General features: G+C 48.1%; 1 protein-coding gene across 4 annotated transcripts in view; it reads left to right on the top strand.

Annotated features, from left to right (window-relative positions):
• The window catches only part of FAXDC2 (fatty acid hydroxylase domain containing 2), a 29,450-nt gene extending 5,750 nt beyond the window's left edge, over positions 1–23,700 (top strand). Inside the window, exons 2-10 of one of the 4 annotated variants that reach the window (XM_004737753.3) lie at positions 3,839–3,943; positions 8,859–8,906; positions 11,376–11,467; positions 11,558–11,697; positions 15,465–15,568; positions 19,662–19,867; positions 20,361–20,466; positions 20,835–21,001; positions 21,837–23,700. In XM_004737753.3, coding sequence (XP_004737810.1) covers positions 3,941–3,943; positions 8,859–8,906; positions 11,376–11,467; positions 11,558–11,697; positions 15,465–15,568; positions 19,662–19,867; positions 20,361–20,466; positions 20,835–21,001; positions 21,837–21,993 — 1,023 coding nt within the window. In that variant the 5' untranslated portion in view covers positions 3,839–3,940 and the 3' untranslated portion in view covers positions 21,994–23,700. Of the gene's footprint in view, positions 1–3,838; positions 3,944–8,858; positions 8,907–11,375; positions 11,468–11,557; positions 11,698–15,464; positions 15,587–19,661; positions 19,868–20,360; positions 20,467–20,834; positions 21,002–21,836 lie in introns of all 4 variants that reach the window. The other 3 variants (XM_004737751.3, XM_004737754.3, XM_004737752.3) reach the window with 3 other exon arrangements.
• Positions 23,701–24,113: the final 413 nt, after the last annotated feature.

Below are 24,113 nucleotides of genomic sequence, written 5' to 3'. Positions count from 1 at the left end.
GTAGTGATATTCATGTTCATACATCTATCTTGATTTTTTTAAGTTTTTTTTTAAGGTTTTATTTATTTATTTGAGAGAAAGAGTGTGCGCGAGAGAGAGAGCATGAGCAGAGGGGAGATAGAGGGAGAAGCAGGCTCCCGCTGAGCAAGGAAACCGATGCAGGGCCCAGTCCCAGGACCCTGGGATCAAGACCTGAGCTGAAGGCAGATGCCGAACTGACTGACCCACCCAGGTGCTCCTATTTTTTTTTAAGTTTTTATTTAAATTCCATTCAGTTAAAACAAAAAACAAATAAGTTCCAGTTAGTTAACATACAGGGTGATATGTCAGGCGTACTGTGTACTGAGTTAGCACGTCATACAACACGTGCCCTCCTTCAAGCCCGTCACCTGTTGCACCCGTGCCCCACCTCCTCCACTCAGCTCATTCTTGGTAGCTAAGGGTCTCTTTCTTGGTTTCTTTTTTTTCTCCCTGTGTTCATTTGTTTTGTTTTTTACATTCCACCTACTAGTGAAATCATACGGTATTTGTCTTTCTCTGATTTATTTCACGTGGCATTATACTCTCTAGCTCCCCACGTTATTGCAAATCACAAGATTTCGCTCTTTTGATGGCTAAATAATATTCCACTGTGTACACGTATGTGTGTGTGTACATACGTGGATATATATAGTTTATCTATTCCATATGTATATATAATATATATATTCTGTACATACACACACACACCCCACATCTTTATCCATTCATTAATCGATAGATGCTTGGGCTGTTTCCATAATTTGGCTATTGGAAATAGTGCTGCTATAACCATCGGGGTACATGTATCCCTTTGAATTAGTGTTTTTGTGGTCTTCAGGTAAATACCTAGTAGTGCGATTGCTGGATCATAGGGTAGTTCTATTTTTAACTTCTTTTCTTTTTTTAAAGATTTTATTTGTTTATTTGAGAGAGAGAGAGAACGAGCTGTGGGGAGGGCCAAAGGTGGGGAGAGAGAGAGAGAGAATAGCAGACTCCCTACTGAGAGCAGGAAGCCTGATCAGGGGCTCAATCCCAGGACCCGGAGATCATGACCTAATCTGAAGGTGGACGCTTAACTGAGCCTCCCAGACACCCCTATTTTTAACTTTTTGAGGAACCGCCATACTGTTCCCCACAGTGGGTGCACTAGCTTGTGTTCCCACAAACAGTGCAAGAGAGCTCCCCTTTGACCACATCCCTGCCAACACCTGTTGTTTCTTGTACTGTTGATTTTAGCCGTTCTGACAGGTGTGAGGTGATCTCTCAATGTAGTTTTGACTTGCATTTCCCTGATAATGAATGATGTGGAGCATCTTTTCATGTGTCTGTTGGCCACCTGGATGTCTTCTTTGGAGAAGTGTCTATCCATGTTTTCTGCCCATTTTTAAATGGATTATTCATTTTGGGGCATTGAGTTTGATAATTTCTTTATGTATTTTGGATACTGACCCTTTATCGGATATGTCATTTGCAAATATCTTCTCCCATTCCATAGGTTGCTTTTTAGCTTTGTTGATGTTTCCTTGGCTGTGACAGAACCTTCCTATTTTGCTGTAGCCCCAGTAGTTTATTTTTGCTTTTGTTTCCCTGGCCTCAGGAGACCTATCTAGAAAAAAGTTGCTACAGCCGATATCTGAGAAATTACTGCCTGTGCTTTCTTCAAGGGCTTTTATGGTTTCATGTCTCAAACTTAGGTCTTTAATCCATTTCGAGTTTATTTTTGTATGTGGTGTAAGACAGTGGTCAAGTTTCATTCTTTTGCGTGTAGCTGTCCAGTTTTCCCAACATAGTTGACAAGATAGTCTTTTTTCCCATTGGATATTCTTCTTGCTTTGTTAAGATTAATTGACCATATAATTGTGGATTCAGTTCTGGGTTTTCTATTCTGTTCCGTTGATCTGTGTGTCTGATTTTGTGACATCTTGTTTTGTTTTGTTTTGTTTTTTTAAGTATGATGTAGGGGTGCCTGAGTGGCTCAGTCGGTTAAGTGTCTGCCTTTGGCTCAGGTCATGATCCCAGGTTCCTGAGATCGAGCCCTGAATCAAGATTCCTGCTCATTGGGGAGTCTGCTTCTCCCTCTTCCACTGCCTCTCCCTGCCCCGCCCCCCATCTTGTGCTATCTCTCATATAAATAAAATCTTTAAAAAAAAAAAAAAAGATTTAAAAAGTATGATCTAGGGGCACCTGAGTGGCTCAGTGGGTTAAAGCCTCTGCCTTCGGCTCAGGTCATGATCCCAGGGTCCTGGGATTGAGCCCTGCATCGGGCTCTCTGCTCAGCAGGGAGCCTGCTTCCTCTTCCTTCTCTCTCTCTCTCTCTGCCTGCCTCTCTGCCTACTTGTGATCTCTGTCAAAGAAATAAATAAAATCTTAAAAAAAAAAAAAAAAGAATGATCTAATTAAAACCCAGCATTCCTTGAATAAACTAAAATGAAATCAAGGAGGAAAAGCTTCAGTTTTGAGGTTGGAGATCATGGATCATGTGTCTGAGTGCAGAGAAAACCTGGGCATGGTCCTCCTCTAAAGATTTCTTGGGTATGCCGGATCTCCTGCCCTGCTCAGTATTTTCTTAGCTCTGGCGCGGACTTCTAGCTTAATACTTTCCATACAGATTTTGGAATGACGGGTTTATGTAAATGAGGGTTTCTCATTTATTGTTGCATCTCCACGGTTCCTTGCACAAAGTAAGTTCTAAACAAATGTCCCTGAAAGGAACAGATGAGTTTCTAAAGATCAGAGACCATGTCCCATTAGCTTCTTGACCTCTTGGCAAAGATAATAGATGATGCTAAGTTGGGGAAAAGCTAGGATGAGGCTCTGGCTTATAAGTGAAGTTCCTACAGCAGAGCAGTCCCAGAAGCTTACCAAATAAACCCCCAGTCCTTTTGTTTCCTTCTCCAGAAAGGATGGTTATCTCAACAGGGTCAACAGAGCCTTTCACAGTTCCCAGCAAGAACTGAGGATGGAAATCCAAGGTGATGGAAAAGGTGATCCAAGGTGACTCTGCCGGTCTGCAAATAACTTGTACACATTGAGAGTCTCAGCTCAAGGTGCTTCCTTTGACCCTTGGTTCCTTATCATTAAGACACTTGGTCGGCTCAGCCCCAAAGGTCCTAGAACCACTACCTTCCTCATGCTGAAAGATCTGTGCTTTTCAGAATTCCAGGCAGCAAGCTGCCAGATTGAAAAATGACCCTGTCTTGTCCAAGAATCTGTCCCCATGTAAAGGGTGACTTCTTGGAACGGGCCCCTAACCACATGCAGGATGTGGAGCAAACTTGGAATCAGGCCAACAGGAGCTGCTCAAGACAGGGCAGACAGAGGAAACTGTTATTTAAGGGAGAGTTTTTGGAAATGCTTTAACACCTGGATTATTAAGTAACATGTGCTGTCCGAGATGGGGTGCAGGGGTGTTCACCGCAGTTGGGGCTGACTTCCCATCCCTTCCTTTTGGAAGCCTTGGGTGGTGAGGAATATGACTACAGAACACCCACGAGCACGCAAGCAAGCAAAGCACTCCTGGCTGCCATCCCAGGTCAGACAAGAGAAAATGCTGGTGGCTTTGCTCCAGTCCATTGCTTCTCTTCCATCACTTTCCATGACAACTCGCAGTGAGGCAGAGTTCACACCTACAGGCCTGCTAACAGGCTCTCCTCTATCCTCTGGAACAGAGGGAGTTGGAAGAAGGAGCAGGGATGGCAAAGAAGCTGGCCTCTAGGGGCGGGGCCAAAGCGTGGCTGAAACTCTTTCTCCTGCCTCTAGGTGGGGATTGGGCTGATTGACACCACACTACGCCCTCTGGTTCCTTTCCTTAAATCAGATGCTGTCTCCCTGACTGGATATCAGATGTCCCAGTATTCCTGCCTGACAGCTTTTCCTCTGAGCTGACCGCATCCCTCCTGCATACCGTCGTCCCAGTGAGATGGTGAGGAGCTTGCATGTCACCTCCTCCTGCTGTCCTCACTCCTCAGACCCTGGAAGGCACTTCATAGGTCACTGCTGTCTTTCTCCAGCCTAAATAATCTACAAGAAATGTGGATCATAGAGAAGAAGTATTTCCTAAGGTCATAGTTGGTCAACATGCACCTAGAATAATACAAGCGAGAACAATCAAACTCAAAAGAATAAAATATCCTTAGAGATACTGAAAGCCAGGCTTTGATCCTGGCTGTGCCATCTATGAACTCTGGGAGGTTGTCAGCCCTCCTTTATTGAGTTTCCTTCATCCTCATCACAGAGCAGGACCAGATGATCTGTAATGCTTCCCTTCAGCCAGCTTAGGACACCCTTCCACAAGGACAATAAACAGTGTTGGTGAGGATCTAAGATTAGAGCCCTCATACATTGCTGCTGGAAATGTAGAAAGGTGCAACCACTTTACATTCCTGGAAAGGTTCAGTGTCGTGACTGTAGGGCCCAGCATGTCCACCCCTAGGCATGTATCCAGTGAAATAAAAACATGTCCACGCAAAAGCTTGTGCATGAGTTATCATGAGAACTACAGAGTGGCAGCAGCCACTGTCTATCTACCCACAGATGCTGTCTACCCAGCAGCCATCTGTCTACCCACAGATGAATGGATAAGTGAAATACGATACATCCACGTAACAGAATGTTCCTTGGCAATCAAAAAATGACGTAGTGATCCATGCTATAATACAGATGACCCCTGAAGACATGCCCAGTGAAAGAAGCCGCTCACAAAGGGCTACATAGCGTATGATTCCATTTATCTGAAATGTCCTGAATAGGCAAAGCCAGAGAGACAGAGAGTGGATCACTGGATGCTTAGGGCTAGAGTCGGGGCAGAAGGAGAAAGGAATTGGAAATTGATGAGTAAAGGGTGCAGGGTTTCCCTTTGGGACAATGAAAATGTTCTAACATGAATCATGGTGATGAGTGCACGACTCTATGAACATACTAAAAGCTGAATGAATGCACATTTTCAATGGGTAAATCATATGGTATGTGAATTGTGTATCAATAAAGACATATATTTAGGATTTTATTTATTCCTTTGGGAGGCAGAGAGAGGACCGGCGGTGGGAGAGGCAGAGGGAGAGGAAGAACCAGACTCCCCGCTGAGCTGGGAGCCCAACGTGGGGCTCCATCCCAGGACCTTGAGATCATGACCTAACCTGAAGGCAGATGCTTAACTATCTGAGCCACCCAAGAGCCCCAAGACATTTTTTTTTTTTTTTAAGATATTGTCCGAGAGAGCACAAGCAAGGACAGCAATAGGTAGAGGGAAAAGCAGGTTCCCCATGAGCAAGGAGCCCAGTGTCGGGGTCGATCCCAGGACCCTGGGATCGTGACCCCAGTAGAAGGCAGATGCTTAACTGAGCCACTCAGGCACCCCATGTTATCTTTTAAAATTTAAATGCCTTTATTGAGGTACACCCAGGTAGCTCAGTGAGTTAAGCATCTGCCTTCTGCTGGGGTCATCGGGCTCCTTGTTCAGCGTGGAGCCTGGTTGTCCCTCTCTCTCTGCTGCTTCCCTGCTGGTGCTCTCTCTGTCAAATAAATAATATCTTATTAAAAAATGAGAACAAATACAATTTTATTTTTTATTTTTTTAGAGGTTTTTATTTATTTCTGAGAGAGAAAGAGAGAAAGGGAGAAGCACGCTCTCCGCTGAGCAGGGAGCCCAACATGGGACTCGATCCAGGACTGTGGGATCATGACCCGAGCTGAAGGCCGCCGCTTAACTGATGGAGCCACCCAGGCGCCCCTAAATACAATTCTAAAGTCCCCTCAGCCTTACCAGCAGAGCATGTGATCCAGCTGTTAGATTGTTGCCATGCTGGTGGGTGAGAAATAATTTCTCATTGTAGTTTTACTTTTTTTAATGTTTTATTTATTTGAGAGAGAGAGACAGAATGAGGAGCGGAGCAGAGGGGGGAGGGAGAGGGACAAGCAGACTCTGCACAGAGGAGCCTGATGCCGGGCTCAGTCCCATGACCCCGAGATGATGACCTGAGCCAAAACCAAGAGTTCACCAGTCAGCTGACGAGGCCACCTACGTGTCCCCTCTCATTGTAGTTTTAGTTCACATTTCTCTTATCACAGAGGCAGTTCAGCATCTGTTCAGTTCAAAGTGCATTTACATTGATTTCCTTTTATCATATGTTACATTCCTATATATGTCTGTTTCTGGACTTTCTCATGCATTATATATGTCTGCCTGTTCATGTGCTAGCACCACACTTACTAGAGCTTTGCAATAAGACAGGTAGTGAGATACTCAAAAAATCAAGCTGGCTGGCAACTCAGGGCAAGTGCCATCCCCAGCCACCCAACTACCAAATCCAGCCACTGTCCCAGGCTGCCATTTTCCTGGAGAAACCATGGCATTGTTTCAGATACGGAGAAACGCTTTAAGTTTGTTGCAAAAACACTTAAGAGGAATGCCAGGAAGCTACTGGAAAAGGCCAAGATTAAAAAGGGCATTCAGAAGGGCACACAAAAGTTGCAAGAATGCATACTAAAGACACAAACCATCAGAAAACCCAAGCAATTAAAAAACAACAACAACAACAACAACAAACAAACAAAAAAACACAAGCAATTAATTTCTTTTTTTTTTTTTAAAGATTTTATTTGTCAGGCATAGAGGGAGAGGGAGCGAGTGAGCACAGGCAGACAGAGAGGCAGGCAGAGGCAGAGGGAGAAGCAGGCTCCCTGCCGAGCAAGGAGCCCGATGCGGGACTCGATCCCAGGACACACTGGGATTATGACCTGAGCCGAAGGCAGCCGCTCAACCAACTGAGCCACCCAGGCATCCCAAACAATTAATTTCTTGAGGTTAAGGCCTAAACCTGATGCCACGGCAGCCTGGGAACAAACTGCAGTGACAATGAGCAAAGGCAAATCTGTGGCCAGTATCGCAACTATGCGTGTCGCAATGAGGAGTATGAATGCGGACAAAAAATTTTCTGCCTGGAAGGATAAATAGCATAGATCTTTTGAGAGAGAATGATATAGAGAGATCACTCACATTTACATAACTTGTTGCAGTATTTTGTTATAACTGTTCTATTTTATTGTTATTAATCTCTTATTGTTCCTAACTTACCAATTAAGCTTTATTATAGGTATATACATGCATAGGAAAAAGCATAGTACATGAATGGTTCAGTGCCTCCTGCAGCTTCAGGCACCCTCTGGGGGTCTTGGAATGTATCCCCCACAATTAGGAGGGGACTACTGCATCCAAAAATAGTGAGGATTTTACCTTTCTCTTCCCAATTCTTTACCTTTGCTTATTTTCTCTTGTCTAATTGTGTTGATGAACGCCCCATTGAATGTTAAAAGTAGTGCTGATGGTGAATATAATTCTTTCGTTCAAGACTTTCATAGGCCTGTGCTATCTTGAATTTGGCTCCAGCTCCACCCCCCGGTTCCTCTCTACTCCCATCCTGGGGCCTTTCCTGCCATTCTCTTCTTAGTTGCTGGACTTCAGCCTGTATTACTAGGCTTGCTTCCAGCTGGACTATGGGCAACTTGAAGGCGGTGTCCTTGCCGTGGTTTGCCCAGTGTGCTCTGCAGTACCCATGAAAGGCCACGGGGCCTGGTACACAGTAGGTCCCAGTGGTTCGTGCTTGTTTGATTAAATTACGTGGGTTGGATTTCATGATGTCGTTGGTATCTCCCCCAGTGGGTCAACTTAGGGAAGTTCCGTTCTTTAGCAGTGCAAACTTCTAGCTTCTGCTTTCTGCCAAGAAGAAGGGATGGGAGTCGGGATTGGGTGAGAAGACATTTGCCAGAGCCAGTCTGTGCCTCATAGACCTCAGGTGATGGCCATTCCCTTTACCAACCCACAGCCCATAGCTTACGTAGCCGGGGTTGACAGTGAAGTCTTCCAGAACCACATCAGGAACAAGTCCAAAATGCAGTTTCCTAGCCTCTGCCCTAAGAGACTCTGATTTGGAGCGTAGCCTGGAAATCCAGGCTTCGACCAATCCCCAGGTGACCGATGTAGGAGTTCCCGAGGTCCATCTGGGCCAACACTGGCCCAACGAACCAGATCCTCTGATTCAGCCTCTCAGTGTACATGGGCTATGCAAGTCCTGTGCAAAGGCCGCAGGAAGGGCACACCAGAAAGCCCGTCCTCATGGCGGTTATAGTCCCCCAGCAGGGATCACACAACCGGGGACCCTGTTGTTATTCTCATTTTATGGCGAAGGAAATCGAGGCTCAGAGAGGACATTTTGACCAAGGTCATAAAACCAGTAAGTGACAGACCCATTGATGATAGAACCTTGAGAAAGGTGTCAGATTTCTAGACTCAACTGTCTAATGATTCCTGCATGTAAATACACCGTTCATTCAAATCCTGTTGAACAGGTTACAAAATGCTTCCATTTCAGTCAGTGTTACAAAAACAGCCCCTGAGTTCACAGAGGTTACACCAGCTGTCCATGCAGATCATGGGCCTGGCCCTGGCTTCAGTCTTGGGGCTGTAGGCCATCAGCAGTTAGGGTGCCGTGGAGGTACAGAGGAAAGCTTTCTCCTGAATGAGACGAGGTTGTGCTGAGGCAAGGAGTAAAGCTATTCCAGAGGAGAATTTGTCACAGTTCCTCCTGTAGAGAACCCTTTCCTTGCCGAGGGAGTCCCCCACTGCCAACTCTGATTCATGTTACCTTGTGCCCACACCAATTCCATCTCCAGATGTGGGAGCCCAGACAGAGGTTACCTAACTCCCCAGATGGTTTTAGTCAGTAGCCAGCTTTAAAAAACCACACCTAGCCATTCCCCTTGACATTCTTCAGCCAGTCTTTACACTTGCTTGTTTGCCTCTGAACATGACCTCATGACTCACTGGTGCTTTCTTGTTCCAGATGAAGGGAGAAGCTGGAAGAATGCAACACAGTGACAAGCCAAAGCAGGTAACTCCTGGCACCCCACCCACGGAGCTAGTGAGAAGGCAGCCACTGGCTCCTTCCATAGCTGCCCGTGCTATGTATCTGGGGTCTCTACCAAGGTCTAGGGGTTGCTGACACCTTGGTGGTGTGCTCATTTCAGTAGCTGGGCAAAGACCACTGGATTCCTGGCTGCCATATAACTCAACTCCTTTGCCCATGCAAGGTGAGGTAGCAGGATGCCTGGAGAAGACCTAAAAAGCCTGAGGCCATCTTCCCATTGTCTCCTGGCCCCAAGGAATGCTCTGTCCCTCAGGCCTTTGAAACCACCCCCCCTTTTTTTTTTTTTAAAGATTTTATTTATTTATTTGACAGACCAAGATCACAAGTAGGCAGAGAGGCAGGCAGAGAGAGAGAGTGGAGGAAGCAGGCTCCCTGCTGAGCAGAGAGCCCGATGCGGGGCTCGATCCCAGGACCCTGGGATCATGACCTGAGCTGAAGGCAGAGGCTTTAACCCACTGAGCCACTCAGGTGTCCCTGAAACCACCCCTTTTTATAACTGCTCTGGAGATAGGAGAAGCCCACTGGAGGCTGGAAACTGGGATTGGGAACCAACCCAGCAGACTTCTGCCCTGTGCTCTTGCGTGGCACAGAGACCTTTGGCTTGTTTATAGTCCTTTCACTTGGGCTGCCAGAGAGAGATAACACAATCTCGCCCCCAAAAAAGTAGCTACTCTTCTATGCGAAATTGAGGTTATTTATTTAATTTAGCTTGATCTGATTACACGCAAATGAAAAATTCCTAGCGAGTCTGGAAAAGTTTGTGAAAAGGGTCCTCTGAATACTAAAAAAGGAATAATTGCCAAGCCTGAGTTAAATGTTTGGCAAGCTTGAGGGTGAGTGTTCCATGGCCTGCTTAAAAGAACAAGTTCCCCTGATTGGTCCATCCAGCCCTCAAGGAGAGAGGGGAAAGTTCATTTCCAGAGCTCAGGGCCCTGAGGGGCATTAGTTTCAAAAACTTTTCACTGACCACAGAAAACAATTTTATTTTTAAAATTTCATTTAAAAGTTTCAAAAACTTTTCACTGGCCACGGAAAATAACTGTTCTCTTTGGTCTTTCGATCAGAAGTGCGAGAAGGTAACGCTGAAAATAAACAGACAGCTCAGTTCAAACAGCCTGCTCCTTCAGAGCTCCAAAGTCTGAGTTAAAACATGGTGTCCTGTTAGAGCAGCTTCCTGTAGCCAATGGCCCCTGAGCCTGTGTCCGTGGTCCAGCTTGCTGACTGCAGGAGAACTTCGGGCACACAGCTGCAGGGACCAGCCAGCTCTCTCCCGGGAAAGGATATAAGCAGACTCGATCTGGGCTTCGAAATAGGAGAGGGAAGGGACTTTTGTCATTTCTGTCCACGGTACAGTGGAAATTGGTGACACAGCCAGTAGCATTTTCTTTCTATAAATCTGGCAGCTCATTTGACCATCAAGTTTGCAATGATCTCTACTTTAGACTTTTTGGAGGAGACTAGGTCCGGGACCGCCCAGGGATGGCCAGGGGTCCAAAAGTTCTTTCCCTTAGAACTGCTTGTTATCCTGGGCAGGGGCAGCCCAGGCTCCTCCCACTAGAAGCAGAGGAATTATTAAAAGTCAGAACATGTGTTCATTCGTTCTTTTTTCTTCCTGAGCAAGAGGGGAATGGGGATGGGGAAAGAGGTGTGGCCCATGAACAGTTTCTGCAGATGTTCCTGTGCTGGCTGGCTCCGCCTTGCCTGCCCACTGGAATTAGCTGGGGAGCTTTAAAAATAAAACAAAAACAAAAATAAACAAACAAAAAGAAACAGAGAGACCCAGGTCTCACCCTGGAGACTCTTATGTAATCAGGCAGGGAAGGAATCTCGGGACTGGGATTTTTTTAAAAGCTCCCAGGTAAGGGGCGCCTGGGTGGCTCAGTGGGTTAAGCCGCTGCCTTCGGCTCAGGTCATGATCTCAGGGTCCTGGGATCGAGTCCCACATCGGGCTCTCTGCTTAGCGGGGAGCCTGCTTCCTCCTCTCTCTCTCTCTGCCTGCCTCTCTGCCTACTTGTGATCTCTCTGTCAAATAAATAAAATCTTTAAAAAAAAAAAAAAAAAAAGCTCCCAGGTGATTCCAGTGCCCCGAGAATGGGCATCTCTGCTCCACAGGAGGAGTGGTACTGAAGGCCCACTGCTGGGGAAGGTGTACCTGTCCTTCTCAGGGTGACAGAACTGCATGCTAGTTGCTCTGGAGTCAGGTTTCTTCTCTTCCCTTCCCCAGCCTTGAACTCTCATTTTCCTGAACACACCCATATACAGCCCCAGAGCTCTTGATAAGAAGAGCCTCCCACAGAAGCTGGGGAAAGGTCAGCAGATGTGTGATGCTGACGTGGTTGAGATACTGATCCCACATCTTCCTGCCAGGACTAGTTGTGAGCTGTCTGTAACAGCAGGAGGCTCGCTGGGGCCTGACACTTTCTTGTCCTCTAGGAGGGACACATCTGGGGCTCCATGAAGAGGACAGCTTTCATCTTGGGCTCTGGCCTTCTCTTGCTTGTGGCCTTCTGGAACTCAGTCACATGGTGAGCTGCCAGCTTTCCTTCACGACCTGGGGACAGTGTGCTGGGGGTCCTGAGGCGGAGCGTGTGGTTAACAAACTGTCCACCCTCCAGTCTTCACCCAGAAACCTCTATGACTTCTCTTCCAAGGCATCTTCAGAGATTCTGGGGCGCTTCTGGCTATTTTTGGCAAGCCCAGTGGGAGAGGCTGCTGTCGACATTCGAAGGGAAGGAGTGGGCCCTCTACATTATAGGTGAGCCTTCCAGACCACGAGTGCTTAGGGTTTGGGTACACGATCACAGCTTAATTCTTGGTCTGTGGTTTTCTTCTCTACTTTGAGATTTCTCAGCTCCTTATTCCAAGGAATGAAGACGTTTATGACAGTGGTAATCCAAAAGAGGGCTAATCATAGGCAGTCTGAAATGGCTGCCTAAGGATTTCTAAGAAAAGAACCTGAGACTCCCCTCCCCCTGAAAATAGAAAATTTTAAAAACAAACCATGTGTCTGAAAATGAATGCATGTTTCGAGTACCAGTCCTGCTTCTGGATGTCGGGTCCACAAGCACAGAGAGCCGCTCGATCTCCTGTGAGACTGTGTCCTCATCCCTGGTATAATTTAGCTCTTGGGGCTTGACAACAAGTGGTCACTTAATATTAATATATACTGATGTTGTGAATGACTCACAACAAGCCAAAGATAATATGGTAAAAGAAAAAAGACATTTTAATATAGATATTTATATCAGCATTATCGACAATGGTGAATGTCCTCAATCACGAGTTCATTCACGCAAAGAATGTTAATGTTACTCTGCCAAATTTTTATGGAGGATATAGAGATACTTAAGATGAATTGTTTATCTCATTTAAAAAACTATGTCACAGGGGTGCCTGGGTGGCTCAGTCAGTTAAGCATCTCCAGTTCTTGATTTGGGCTCAGGTCATGATGTCGGGGTCCTAAGATGGAGCCCGGTTTCAGGCTCTGTGCCCCGTGAGGAGTCTGCTTGGGATCCTGTGCCTTTTCTCCCTCTGCTCCTCTCCCCACTTCCCCTACCTCCCACGTGTGCACTGTCTCTCAAAAAAAAAAAAAAATGTTTTTTTTTTCTAAAAAATAGTAATAAAGGGGCGCCTGGGTGGCTCAGTGGGTTAAAGCCTTTGCCTTCGGCTCAGGTCATGATCCCAGGGTCCTGGGATTGAGCCCCGCATCGGGCTCTCTGCTCTGCAGGGAGCCTGCTTCCTCCTCTCTTTCTCTCTCTGCCTGCCTCTCTGCCTACTTGTGATCTCTGTCTGCCAAATGGATAAATAAAATCTTAAAAAAAAATAGTAATAAAAACTATGTCACAGTCTAGAAGGGGAAATAAAAAAAAAAGTGCCAATTGTCATAAGCAAAAGTACAAATCAAATGTCCTTGACAATTGTTTTCAGCTGGAAGAACTCTGAAAACAGGCTAAACATTAAGTATGACAGGTTCAGTGCAAGCTGTCATTGAAAAGTCATTGGAAAGAACAATGCAGATTGCAAACATACCTGGGGAAGTAGTGGGAAAACATTTGATACATATACATACATACATATACATATATATATATATATATATATATGTATATATATATTTGTTACAGTGATGGGAAAACTGCCTTTCACCCCAATGATAAGCAAATACGAAGGAGATCAAATTTTAAGTGTTACAGCTGGAAAAAAGTTCAAGATCTTATCTTGTTGGGGCTTTTATTCTGTATTCCTTCAGGAGCCTTTGGATCTACAAGGAGGCACTACCTTGATGGTTGGCCCGCTAGGCAACCACCAACATAACATTATTTTTTTCCAAATTAAGAAAGCATATAATTTTTTTTAAATTTATTTATTTGACAGACAGAGATCAGAAGTAGGCAGAGAGGCAGGCAGAGAGGGAGGGGGAGGCAGGCTCCCTGCTGAGCAGAGAGCCTGATGCGGGGCTGGATCCCAGGACTCTGGGATCATGACCTGGGCCGAAGGCAGAGGCTTAACCCACTGAGCCACCCAGGCGCCCCAAGAAAGCATATAATTTCTGAGAATAGAAGTAAATACATGTTCATTGTTAAAAATAAATATCAGACAATTCCAATAAGCATAAAGTGAAAGTCACCCACTCATATCCAAGAAATAACCACAGTTAATATATTAGTATAAGTCCTATAAATAATGTATAAATTAGTATAAATACAGAAGAGTCTATATTGGATATATGGTTGAACTTAGACAATAAACTATTTTTTTATTCTTTTTTATTGAATAGATTGTGGGCATCTTTCCATGTCAGTTCATATAAACTGACTTTACTATTTTAAGCTGCCCAGTCTAGTCCATTATATAGAGATACTCTAATCTGTTTATTCCATTTCCTATTAATAGACACTCAGGCGGGGCACCTGGGTGGCTCAGTGGGTTGAAGCCTCTACCTTCGGCTCAGGTCATGATCTCAGGGTCCTAGGATCGAGCCCCGCATCCGGCTCTCTGCTCAGCGGGGAGCCTCCTTCCCCCTCTCTCTCTGCCTGCCTCTCTGCCTACTTGTGATCTCTGTCTGTCAAATAAATAAATAAAATCTTAAAAAAAAAATAGACACTCAGGTTCCTTAAGGGTTCTGTTGTGTTTGTTTTATGTGGTAATGACTACATATGTGTTATGGACATGTGTGGCCTTTCTCCCCCCCCCCCCCCAAATTTTCTGTTGCTCTTCTCTTCTTTGGATACTGCCAGATCACTCCCTAGGATCCTGTGTTAATCCTGTTTCCCCACAGCACTGGCCAAGTGTTTTTCATGTCCCAGTGGACGCAGGCACTGGGGTTTCTGGTAGGAGCAAGAAGGTACAGGAAGAAGAGTACGGAGACACGGAGTTAAGTGAAATGCCCTTGGCCCTTGGAATACTTAGAAGGAGGCAGCAAAACACGGACAAAGTTACTAGTGCAAGAGTTAAATAACATTGTATTGTTATTCCAATAAATGGCAATCCTAGTGGAGAAAGTGCTTGTTTGTTTATAGTCAGAGATCAGAGATTCTCAGAATGACTTTACTGGAAAGTGGGATGCAGAGCAGGAAAAAAAAAAGTCCTATCTAAATTTTTCAAGTGTGGATTACCAGTTTGCTAAAGTATCTTGCAGAGCATCAGTGCTGTGGGATGTGAATGGGTGGGGTGGCCGTACAATTTTTTAACCAAAGAGGAACATTTGTGAGACTAGATGAGGTGGTGTTAATAATTACGCTAGACTGCCTGATGTAAATTCAAACTGTCCTGGGCAAACGGGTACAGGGCCATCATGTTCTTAGGTGTTCTGAGAAAATAGAGTTCCTGGGTGTAAAAAAGGATTGGGAAAGGCTGGGCTTAATTAACCAAGTCAAATGGGTTTCTCTTAGAGTCACTAGCAGGCTATTCTGGACCATGGCTTTTCAAGAAAGTGGGTATGAACACTGTTTAACCAAGGATGCCTTAAGAGAGAGGAGTTTTCCACTTTGGGAACTGCTGGCTAGATACCTGAACTCCCACTGCTTAGTTCATAGGGTCCTAGAGATTAAGGTTCTGACTGACTCCTAGTCTAGTGGTCATTAGGAACCCTGTCCTACCAAGCACTTCCTCTGCTTCTCCCTCCCTTGGAAATTCATAAAGTGTTCAATGGACACAGACTCCCAGCTGTCAACCTAAATTTATTTGTAGTTTGTTTATTCATTATTATATGGATTTTATATTTATTATAAATTTTATTTCTATTTAACAATTTTTTTTTTTGTCTTCAACACCTAGAAAGTTGTGGTCTCAATTTTACAACTAAGAAAATAGAGACACTCCTTAAGTGACCTGGCCAAGTTCCCCCAGCTAGTCGGTCACCCCAGGACTAAAGATAAGACCCTCTGGCCAGGAGCACCAAGACCTCCCCAGCAAGGGACCATCTACCACACAGCCTTGGTCCCGTAAGGCTGTGTTCCGTTAATACATGTGCTGTGAGAACCCGAAGTGCCCTGATTGTTTCCTTCTGCTCCCTACCCTCAGGTGCCACCCAAGTACCAGTTCTGTTCTTCTGGGCCTTCAACGGGCTTCTGCTGGTGGTTGACACAACCGGAAAACCTAACTTCATCTCCCGCTACCGAATTCAGGTTGGCAAGAATGAACCAGTAAGTGTGGCAGTGGCTTCTCTGGGTCAAAGCATAGAGGGCACGAGCAAAAGCCACACTCACAATGCTCACCATGGGCCTGGGAGAGAGCATGGCCTCTGCAAGCCAAGTTACTGTGTAGAAGGTTGGAGAGAGGAAGTAATCTGCCCCAGATCTCAGAGCCACCCAGGCAGGACGAATATCCTGGTCCTCTGATTCCCATCCGTGGCTCTGCACCTGCCTGCACTGCCCCACAGCACTGTGATCAGCATTTTGGGAACCAGAATGATGGGCTCAGCCTAGTACCCGGCTGAGTGCAGAGACAGCAGGCAGCTTCCCCCTCAGTGGCCAGGGTAGGGATGGCCATGGCCGGATGCCAAAAGCACAGAGGAAGATAGCTGTTGGCACAGTGGCTGGCCCACAATGGATAGAGGGGTGTGATGTGTGGGCGGTGGCTGCTTTTCAAGCAGGTCCTCCTTCCCAGTCATTCACTTCAACACTTCAACGGCGGGTGTGTAGCTTATCACCAAGAAACCAGTCCTGGACCCTGCTTACAGGGAACTCCTGACCCAGTACCCAGGTCTTCCACTTACATGGCACTGGAAGGGAGCCTCCCCCCACACCCGCACCCCTCCTACCCCTCCAACCCTCCCACCCCCACCCCTAGACCGGCCTTCAGCCCAGTCTCCTGATTTGTGCTTTGACAACCTCCAGGAGCCTTTTCTTATGCAACAAGCTCATTCTTAACTCCAGATTCTTTCCCCAGCTCCACCTGGCTCCCTTCCCACAGAACACACTCATCTTCTAAATGCCGGCCCAGGTGCCTAGGTGGCTCATCTCGGCATCAGGGCATTCTGCCACAGCCCAGCACTCTTGAAAGCAGAATGGGTGAAAAATAATGCCCTTGACCCAGGATTTCAGAAGAGCCTCTTCCTGAACCAGAGCTACTGGCCAGGTGCACTGGCTCTGCTCATTTGAGACTGTCCCTGCCGGCCGATCCGGGGGCTTCCTCGGGGTTCAGCTTTGCACGCATGGGCTGGGGCTGATGTCAAAGCCAGTCGCTGGGCTGTTGAGAGCCCTTCATCTGTCAGACCGTGGCGGTCTCCTGACTGGGCACCACGGAGTAAATGCTCAAGGCCAGGGACTGTGTAACCTTCATGGTTCAGACAAGGAAACAGGCTCTGAGGTGTGACATGGGTAGCTGATGCATGCTCCAACTCTGACCCCAGGGCTCATGCTCTCACCCCGAGGCCACATGAGCTCTCAAGAGTATCCCCCACCTTGACAACATTCATGGCGACAGTCTACAGTGGTTGGAGAGCAACACAGGGAAGGGCTTTTTGCCTGCTGCCAAAGCCGAGGTTCAGAAAGGGGCCATGACTTGCTCAAGGTCAGAGTGTCACTAGGAAACACAGCCTGGGCCCCTCTCATCGGACTCCAGGTCTGGTGCTCCCGCAGTGTAGGCCTCCACAGGCGCCCAGCCCCCTGGCCTGTTTGCTCCCCTGCTCTCCTGGACAGCCGGTTGCATCTTCCCCTCCCTCCTCACATCCCCAACACTTCCTTCCCTGACCTCCAGGAGGGGGACAGCCTCGCTTCCTCCTTCACTAAGCAGAAGAAAGATCCCACCGGCTCTCTCCACCTCAGCCCGGGCTCTATCCACCCCAGGCCGCGAGCAGTACCTGCAAGCAGGCTGTTTGAAAGAATTGTCTGTAGGGTTTCCAGCTCCTCTCGGTCCACTCTTTCCACCCAGCATATTGTAATTACCAAAAAAGGTAAACATAGATACAGAAGTTGAAACAAAGCAGTACGATGATCACTCAGTCACATCACTTGGATTCACCACTTTTAAACATTTTACAGTATTTGCATTATGTAGATAGTAGAAATACAAATATGTACGCACCTGTAATTTTTAGCTTAACCATTCGGAAGTAAGTTCCAGACATTACAGATCTCGCCTGCAGTGCTTCAGCTGGTATTTCCCTGATAACCGCAAACCCACCGTCTCCCCTCTTGTGCGAACCTGCTCAGGTCAGGCCCTCACCCGCCGCCGCTCCACCCCAAGTGCTCTCAAAGGTTCCTCTCATTAGCCCTAGCAGGCTTGTCTTCACAGGGGCTTGTCTCTACATCGTGCTGTATCTTCTCCTACCTGGGTTTCCACTTCTCCCATCTTAGTGGCCGCTCCTTCACGGTCTCCCTTCTGGTGTCTCCTCTGCTGCCCCGCCTCTTAATGCTAAGCATCCTGGGGTTCAGGCCTTGCTCCCCACCTCTGTCTCCACTCCCTCACTTTTCTCTTCCAGTGTCATGACTTTAAATACAGTCTATATGCCGACAGCGCACAGATTTCTATCTCTAGCCGGGGCTCTCTTCTGAATTCCAGGCTCTCTAGCCGGGGCTCTCTTCTGAATTCCAGGCTTGGATTGCCAGAGGCCTCTTTGACATCTCCCATCCAGAATGTCCCCAAGAGAAGTTCTCATCATCCCCTCAAAGTCTACCACCCACATTCTGGAAGGGAGTTCAGGGCAGGGCCGCCCTTTACTACCCCCACTGGTCCGAGCGGTCATTCTCTTCTGCCTACAGGACTGTTCTCACTCGTCTTTCTCTCGGTCTAGTCTTGCTCCTCCAGTCTGTGGTCCGCGCAGTGACTGGAGTAATCCTGTGAGAGTCTGTCACTTCTCTTCCCATCATGACCCCACATTTCCCTTGTATGAAAAGCCAGTTTTCCCAATGACCTACAAGGCCGTCTATGCTCTCGCGCCTCCCCACCATTTTGGCCTCACCTCCTCCTTCCCACACTCGTCTCCGGTCAGAGATGCCCGCGAGAGGCAGACAGCCTTTCTCCAGCTGTGCCCTTCGCCTGAAGACCCCCTGCAGCTCTCCTTTTCCCTCACCTTCCTCCTCTCTTTGTTCAGATCTCACCATCTCCACAAAGCTCACCCTGACCATTCTATTTAAGATTCCTGGCACCAGGAATAGAAACTCAAGAAAGGGAGAAACCTTTGTTTTGCTCATGCTTGCTTCCCAGCACACAGGACACCGCCTGCAGTGTTGAGGGTGCTGAAGACCTATCAGCCGAATCACTGAAGGAGTAAACATGCTTAACACCCTCCTCTGGCTCAGGGTTTCCAGAAGGTGTATGACTTCATCTACAGGTGCTCCCAAAAAAGGCTGGCCTGGCCTGGCTTCACGTGGGATGGAACTGAAAGCTTAGAGAGTGGATTCGAGTCAGTTAGTCCATGCCGTGCCAGAGAAAGCTGGAGGAAGAGCAAAGCTGAAGCCTGACGACCACTCAGAACCCCTCCAGCTCACGGGGGCAACTCAGGGAGAAATCCCTTCTGACCAGTCCCCAAACTAGTTTGTCAGGACCCAGGAAGTGACCCGTGGTCATGGGGCTATTCCAGGGAGCCCCAGTGCTCTGAGGAAGGGAAGGGTCAGGTACTGATTCTTGGGCAAATGCTGGCTATAGTATTGAGGCCCAGTATTGAGGGTGAGAGATTTTGAAGCCAACTCACCAGAGAAAACCTGGACAGAGTGCTCAGGCAGGTCCCATCCTGACAGCCCCACCATGAAAACCAGGAAGACCAAGTCACAGAAGTTTAGTCAAGACCTGGAGAGGCAGTTCTCTAGCTCACCTTCTCTTCACTCCGGGTCTGGTCAGGGAGGCTGGGCCACAGGAGGGGGCAGGTGACCTTGATCTCTGCACCTGCTATGGTCAAGCCTCTGTGGATGAGGAGGGGCTCAAAGGCTGAAAAAGGAGATCAACCTGAGAGTGGACAGCCTTCTCCAAGCACCCTGGAGGCACCCTACAGTGCCTGTCAGGAGTGTGTCTGGGCCCGGCTGGAGAAAGGGGGAGAACAGTGGTGACATTTGGCAGGAAGAAGACAGGCTCAGGCTGACTGGAGGCTGCTGAGAAGGGAGTTTCCAAAAGCAGGGTTATCACCGGATGGGCCACCCCAGGGCTTGGGCAGCAGCCGGGGACTGCTGGCTATGGCCAGATGTCACACCGAACATCCACCCCAGAGTGAGGGCCCCCTGAGAGCGGATCACAGCGAAGGCATTTCTAGAATGGAAAGACCTCCTTCCTTACCTTGGGCAGGTGGACGCCGAGAAACTACGCCAGTCTGTCCGCACAGTTCTCTTCAACCAGTGCGTGATCTCTCTGCCCATGCTGGTCTTCCTCTATCCCATCCTCAAGCTGCGGGGAGACCCCTGCCGCCGAGAGCTACCCACCTTCCACTGGTTCCTCCTGGAGCTGGCTATCTTCACTCTGATTGAGGAAGTCCTGTTCTACTACTCGCACCGGTGAGCTGGTCCCGGCCCAGACACAGCTGGCTGCTCACTCTCCTAGGGCTCACTCGGAAGGGAGGAAATTGAGGCCTCAGAGCAACACCACCTGGCCTCAAAAGCCGCCTCTTAGTTAACGTGGGCACCAACTGTTTGTTCCAAAACTGACAACTTGAGGCAACTGACAGACGTCCAGCAAAGAAAGCCGCTGCATTCATGTGCAGTGGGGCGCTTTCCCATTTGTTTCCTTACTGAATTCTTTGTGGGCACCATTCCCGCCATCCCCACAGCTAGTACAGCTGAGGTAGAGAGAGGCAAAGTAACCCACCCCCAAATTATGCAGCATAAGAGGCGGGGTTAGAACGCAAAGGCAGGTCTGAGTGCCAATCCAATGTGTTTGCAACTTTGCTCCATAGGTGGAACTCTTAGCTCCTACCTTTGGTTTCTCATAGTCTGGTGGGAAAAGGAAAAGGGAGACTGGCAGATTATTAACTGTTAACTATTTTTCCAGGCTCCTTCACCACCCAGCATTCTACAAGAAAATCCACAAGAAACACCATGAGTGGACAGCTCCCATTGGCGTGATCTCGCTCTATGCCCACCCTATCGAGCATGTGGTCAGTAGAGGTCTCCTCTTCAGAGGCAAAGGGCAGATAGCCCCAACCACCTTCCCAAAGGCCTCCCACAAAGAATTAAGACCACAGTGGCCCTTTCTCCCCTCTTCCCATTCACCAGCTACCATTTATTGTTGACCCAGTCTGTGCTAGGCTTTGTGAGATGCCCAGCAGAAGTTATCTCAAACAGTAACTTGTCTGAAAGTTAAAAAGCTGAAGGACTCCAGTGACTCAAGGTCCTGCAACTCTTTCAGCTTCTCCAGATCTGAGTCAAAGAAGTCCTGCTGGTGCCACCCTGGGGCAAAGTGGACACCCGTTGGGTCCCCTCCATCTCCCTGGGGCCCACCTTCAAAACAGCCCTCCCTTTGCAGGTCTCCAACATGCTGCCGGTGATGGTGGGTCCCCTAATAATGGGCTCCCACTTGTCCTCCATCACCACGTGGTTCTCCTTGGCCCTCATCACCACCACCATTTCCCACTGTGGCTACCACCTACCTTTCCTGCCTTCACCTGAATTCCATGACTACCATCATCTCAAGTAAGACCTCTTTCCCCACTGTGGGTCCTTGGGCAATAGCCTTCACCTTCTCTCCTGGAGATTCTAGGAGCAGACATGACCCAGGTATCTTCAGTTTCCTTGTGATGGTACTAGTGGAGGGAGAGTTCTAGAGGTTGGCAGAATAAGGACCATGCTGGACCCAGATCACCTTGCTCTCTTCCTTCTTCCGAACACTGGGTCTTCCTGCAGCTGTGGGTTTTTAACCTTTACTTAGGTCCTGGGCCCTTTGAGTATCTAATGTAAGCTATAGACACTGTTAGAACAATGCATATACACCTAAGAATACTGCACACAATTCAAAGGGAATTGTCCATTTCCTCAGCATAGTGGTTATCGCATCCACCTCACAAGGGGGACTGTCCTCTCTGAAAGCCTCCAGGCTTTTTCAAGTGTGGTCTACAAACCTCCAGCGCCATAATCACCTGAGATAACCTTGATAAAATGCAGGTTTTGGGGTTCCGCTGCACATTGCTGAACCAAAGCGTGTGGGGCAGCAGGACTCGCAAACTGCGTTTTAGTTAAATGTTCTGGTGCGGGATTCTGATGGAGGTGGCCCCTGAACCAACCTGAACAAGCCAAGCTCGGCCACACGTTCTGACTTGTGTGCAGCGGAGTCAGATAGCTTTTCAAAAGGAGAGCATAGGTTGTCAGTCCAGAGTGGCCCCATGAATGTGCACAACTCCCTGGGATGTTCTGATGGAGGCGGTCAGCATGTTGGGGATGGGTGTTTGGGGTCAGAGGGCTTAGAAATGTAAGGCTAGCATGAATGAAAAGAACAGCACACCAGTCTCCCATACTGTCCTCTCTCCTCCAGGTTCAACCAGTGCTATGGGGTGCTGGGGGTGCTGGACCACCTCCATGGGACCGACACAGTGTTCAAGCAGACTAAGGCCTACGAAAGACATATCCTCCTGCTGGGCTTCACCCCACTGTCTGAGAGCATCCCGGATGCCCTGAAGAAGATGGAGTGAGAGAGGGCCCCAGGGCCATCCTGGCTTTCCCCCTCAGTAGACTGCTTCGATGGCCTGAGGCATTCTGACTGCACCAAACTTGCTCCTCCAGCCATTCACTAATGACAGCACCACTGGGGCAGGGGGTTAAATCAGCTTCCCAGAAAAGCAGGCCAAGGATGGGGTCAGGGCTCCCCCAGCTGCCCCTGTTGTCCCTCAGAAGGAACAAGAAGTTGGCTTAAGGAAGGGGGTAAAACAGCTCCCCAGAATGGAGGCCAGTGAGAAGAAACCACTTTTTAGAGCGGTCCTGGTGAGTCCCTCTGGTCGTTTGCTGAGGAAGGGAAAAGATGACCCCAGATGACCTTTTTATGACCTAGACAAGATACAGAGAATGCAAAAGTAGCGGTGAGATAGGAAGCTACTGCCAGCTCTGGGAGATCTCCTCCGGGTGCCAGGGGGTGAGGGAACCAGAAGGGATTACTTTGCCCCTTTCTGTCGCTAAAAGCTTTTCTCAAATCCTACTCTGGCCAGGGCCAGGACACCCTCATTTCCCAAACACACAAACACACAGTCAGCTAACACAGGACCCATTTCAACTCTGCCCCATTACAAACATCATCCCTCTGTGAAAAGAAAAAAGCCTATCACAGAGCGCCCCTCCCTGGATGAAAACCGGGATATCAAACAGATGCACACCAACTCCCATCTTCAGTCAGATGTGGAAACAGAAACCACAGGCCAAACCCTGCTGACCTGCTAAGCTGGCGGTCCTTTTATCCACAGAAGGGAGGGTCAGAGTTCCTGACCTTTGGGGACACCCAACTGAGGGGGCTAGAACCCTCTCAGAAAAGGCAAGAAAAACATGGCTGACCAAAGGGCAAAACCCTTTTCCTTCCCCCAGAGGATTAACCAGTTGTCTCAACACCATTTATTTCTAATGAAACTTTGTCAGGAACCTTATTATCTGAAACAAAACCAAAGACCTGCGTGGGCTGCAGCAGTCCCTGGCCTGGCCTTACCTTAGCAGCCAGACATTGTCAGGAACCCTGCAGCTCCCAAGGACAATCTGAAGACCACCATTATCAGTTACTAAACTCTTGTTCTTTGGACTTTCAGCTGTCAAGAAAACCATCCGTTGTTTTATTAACCACCTTAATACTAGATGGAGCCAAGTCTCCAGGCAGATCTAAGACTCCTTCCTTCCTATCAGCCCTACAACTCCAGACCTGCCCAGTACACCAACTGGGCACTTACCAGTGTCCTCCTTGGCCTTCAAAACCCCACCCACCCCATCCCCTAGTCTGACCTTGGTGGGCCTGGCCCCATCCCCAAAACACCCATGCCCTGAGCTGCCGCAGCTGCTAACCCGCACGCGCAACCTATTCTTACAAGTAAACACTTAGGAAACAGCCCATCTTCAGTATACTTAATAGGGTAGGGAATGAGGAATGTGGAGGAGGAGGAAGAATAGATGACTTTCTTCCTGTGAGGGCTTTAGACTTTGAGGTACTTAGAGGGTCAAGAGGCTGACAGTCTCTCATACCTTTTGGCAGCCAGGTGTCTGGGCTCTGAAAGAGGGGCCTGGGCCCGTTCTCTTCTTCAAACAGAATGGCCCAGAGGTTGGTGAACAAGTGAGACTTACAAAAAGGCAGACGTCACCAAATTCCCAATAGACCTTGTGAGGGTGAAAGTGGAAGGCATGGAAAATAAACTGATCTCTTAATTCCAGTAGGTGCTTCCATGTTTTCTCTGACTAGTCCGGACACTCCTAATCATGTGGCATCTGGGAGCCACAGCCGTGCAAGTAAACCATGGCCGCTCTGAGCATCCTTACCAGACTGTGGGAGTAGGGTGTCTGCCTGTCCCCAGATCCTCCTACAGAAGCCCCGGTTGCCACCTCAACTCTCCTTCAGCCCACGGAGGCAAGCAGTGGTCCTAAAGCACCTGCCCACGGAAATAATGGCGGAATTCTTTGGAAAAACACTTCTGCTGGGATGCTCCAGTGCTAGGCGTAAGAGTGCTCGGATTAATGGGTAGGGAAGGCCATGCCTCACTTCCAGTTTTATGATTCTACATCTAGGCCAGACTGGCATTCCAAACGTTTCTTCTGCCAGGGCCTGGCCTCACAGGTCAGGGAAAAG

Source organism: Mustela putorius, unplaced genomic scaffold (assembly GCF_011764305.1).
Source record: "Mustela putorius furo isolate JIRA1106 unplaced genomic scaffold, ASM1176430v1.1 tig00000407_pilon_pilon_pilon, whole genome shotgun sequence".
Classification (NCBI taxonomy): domain Eukaryota; kingdom Metazoa; phylum Chordata; class Mammalia; order Carnivora; family Mustelidae; genus Mustela; species Mustela putorius.
Note: the sequence above shows the minus strand (reverse complement) of the source record. Positions and strands in the feature narration are given on the sequence as shown.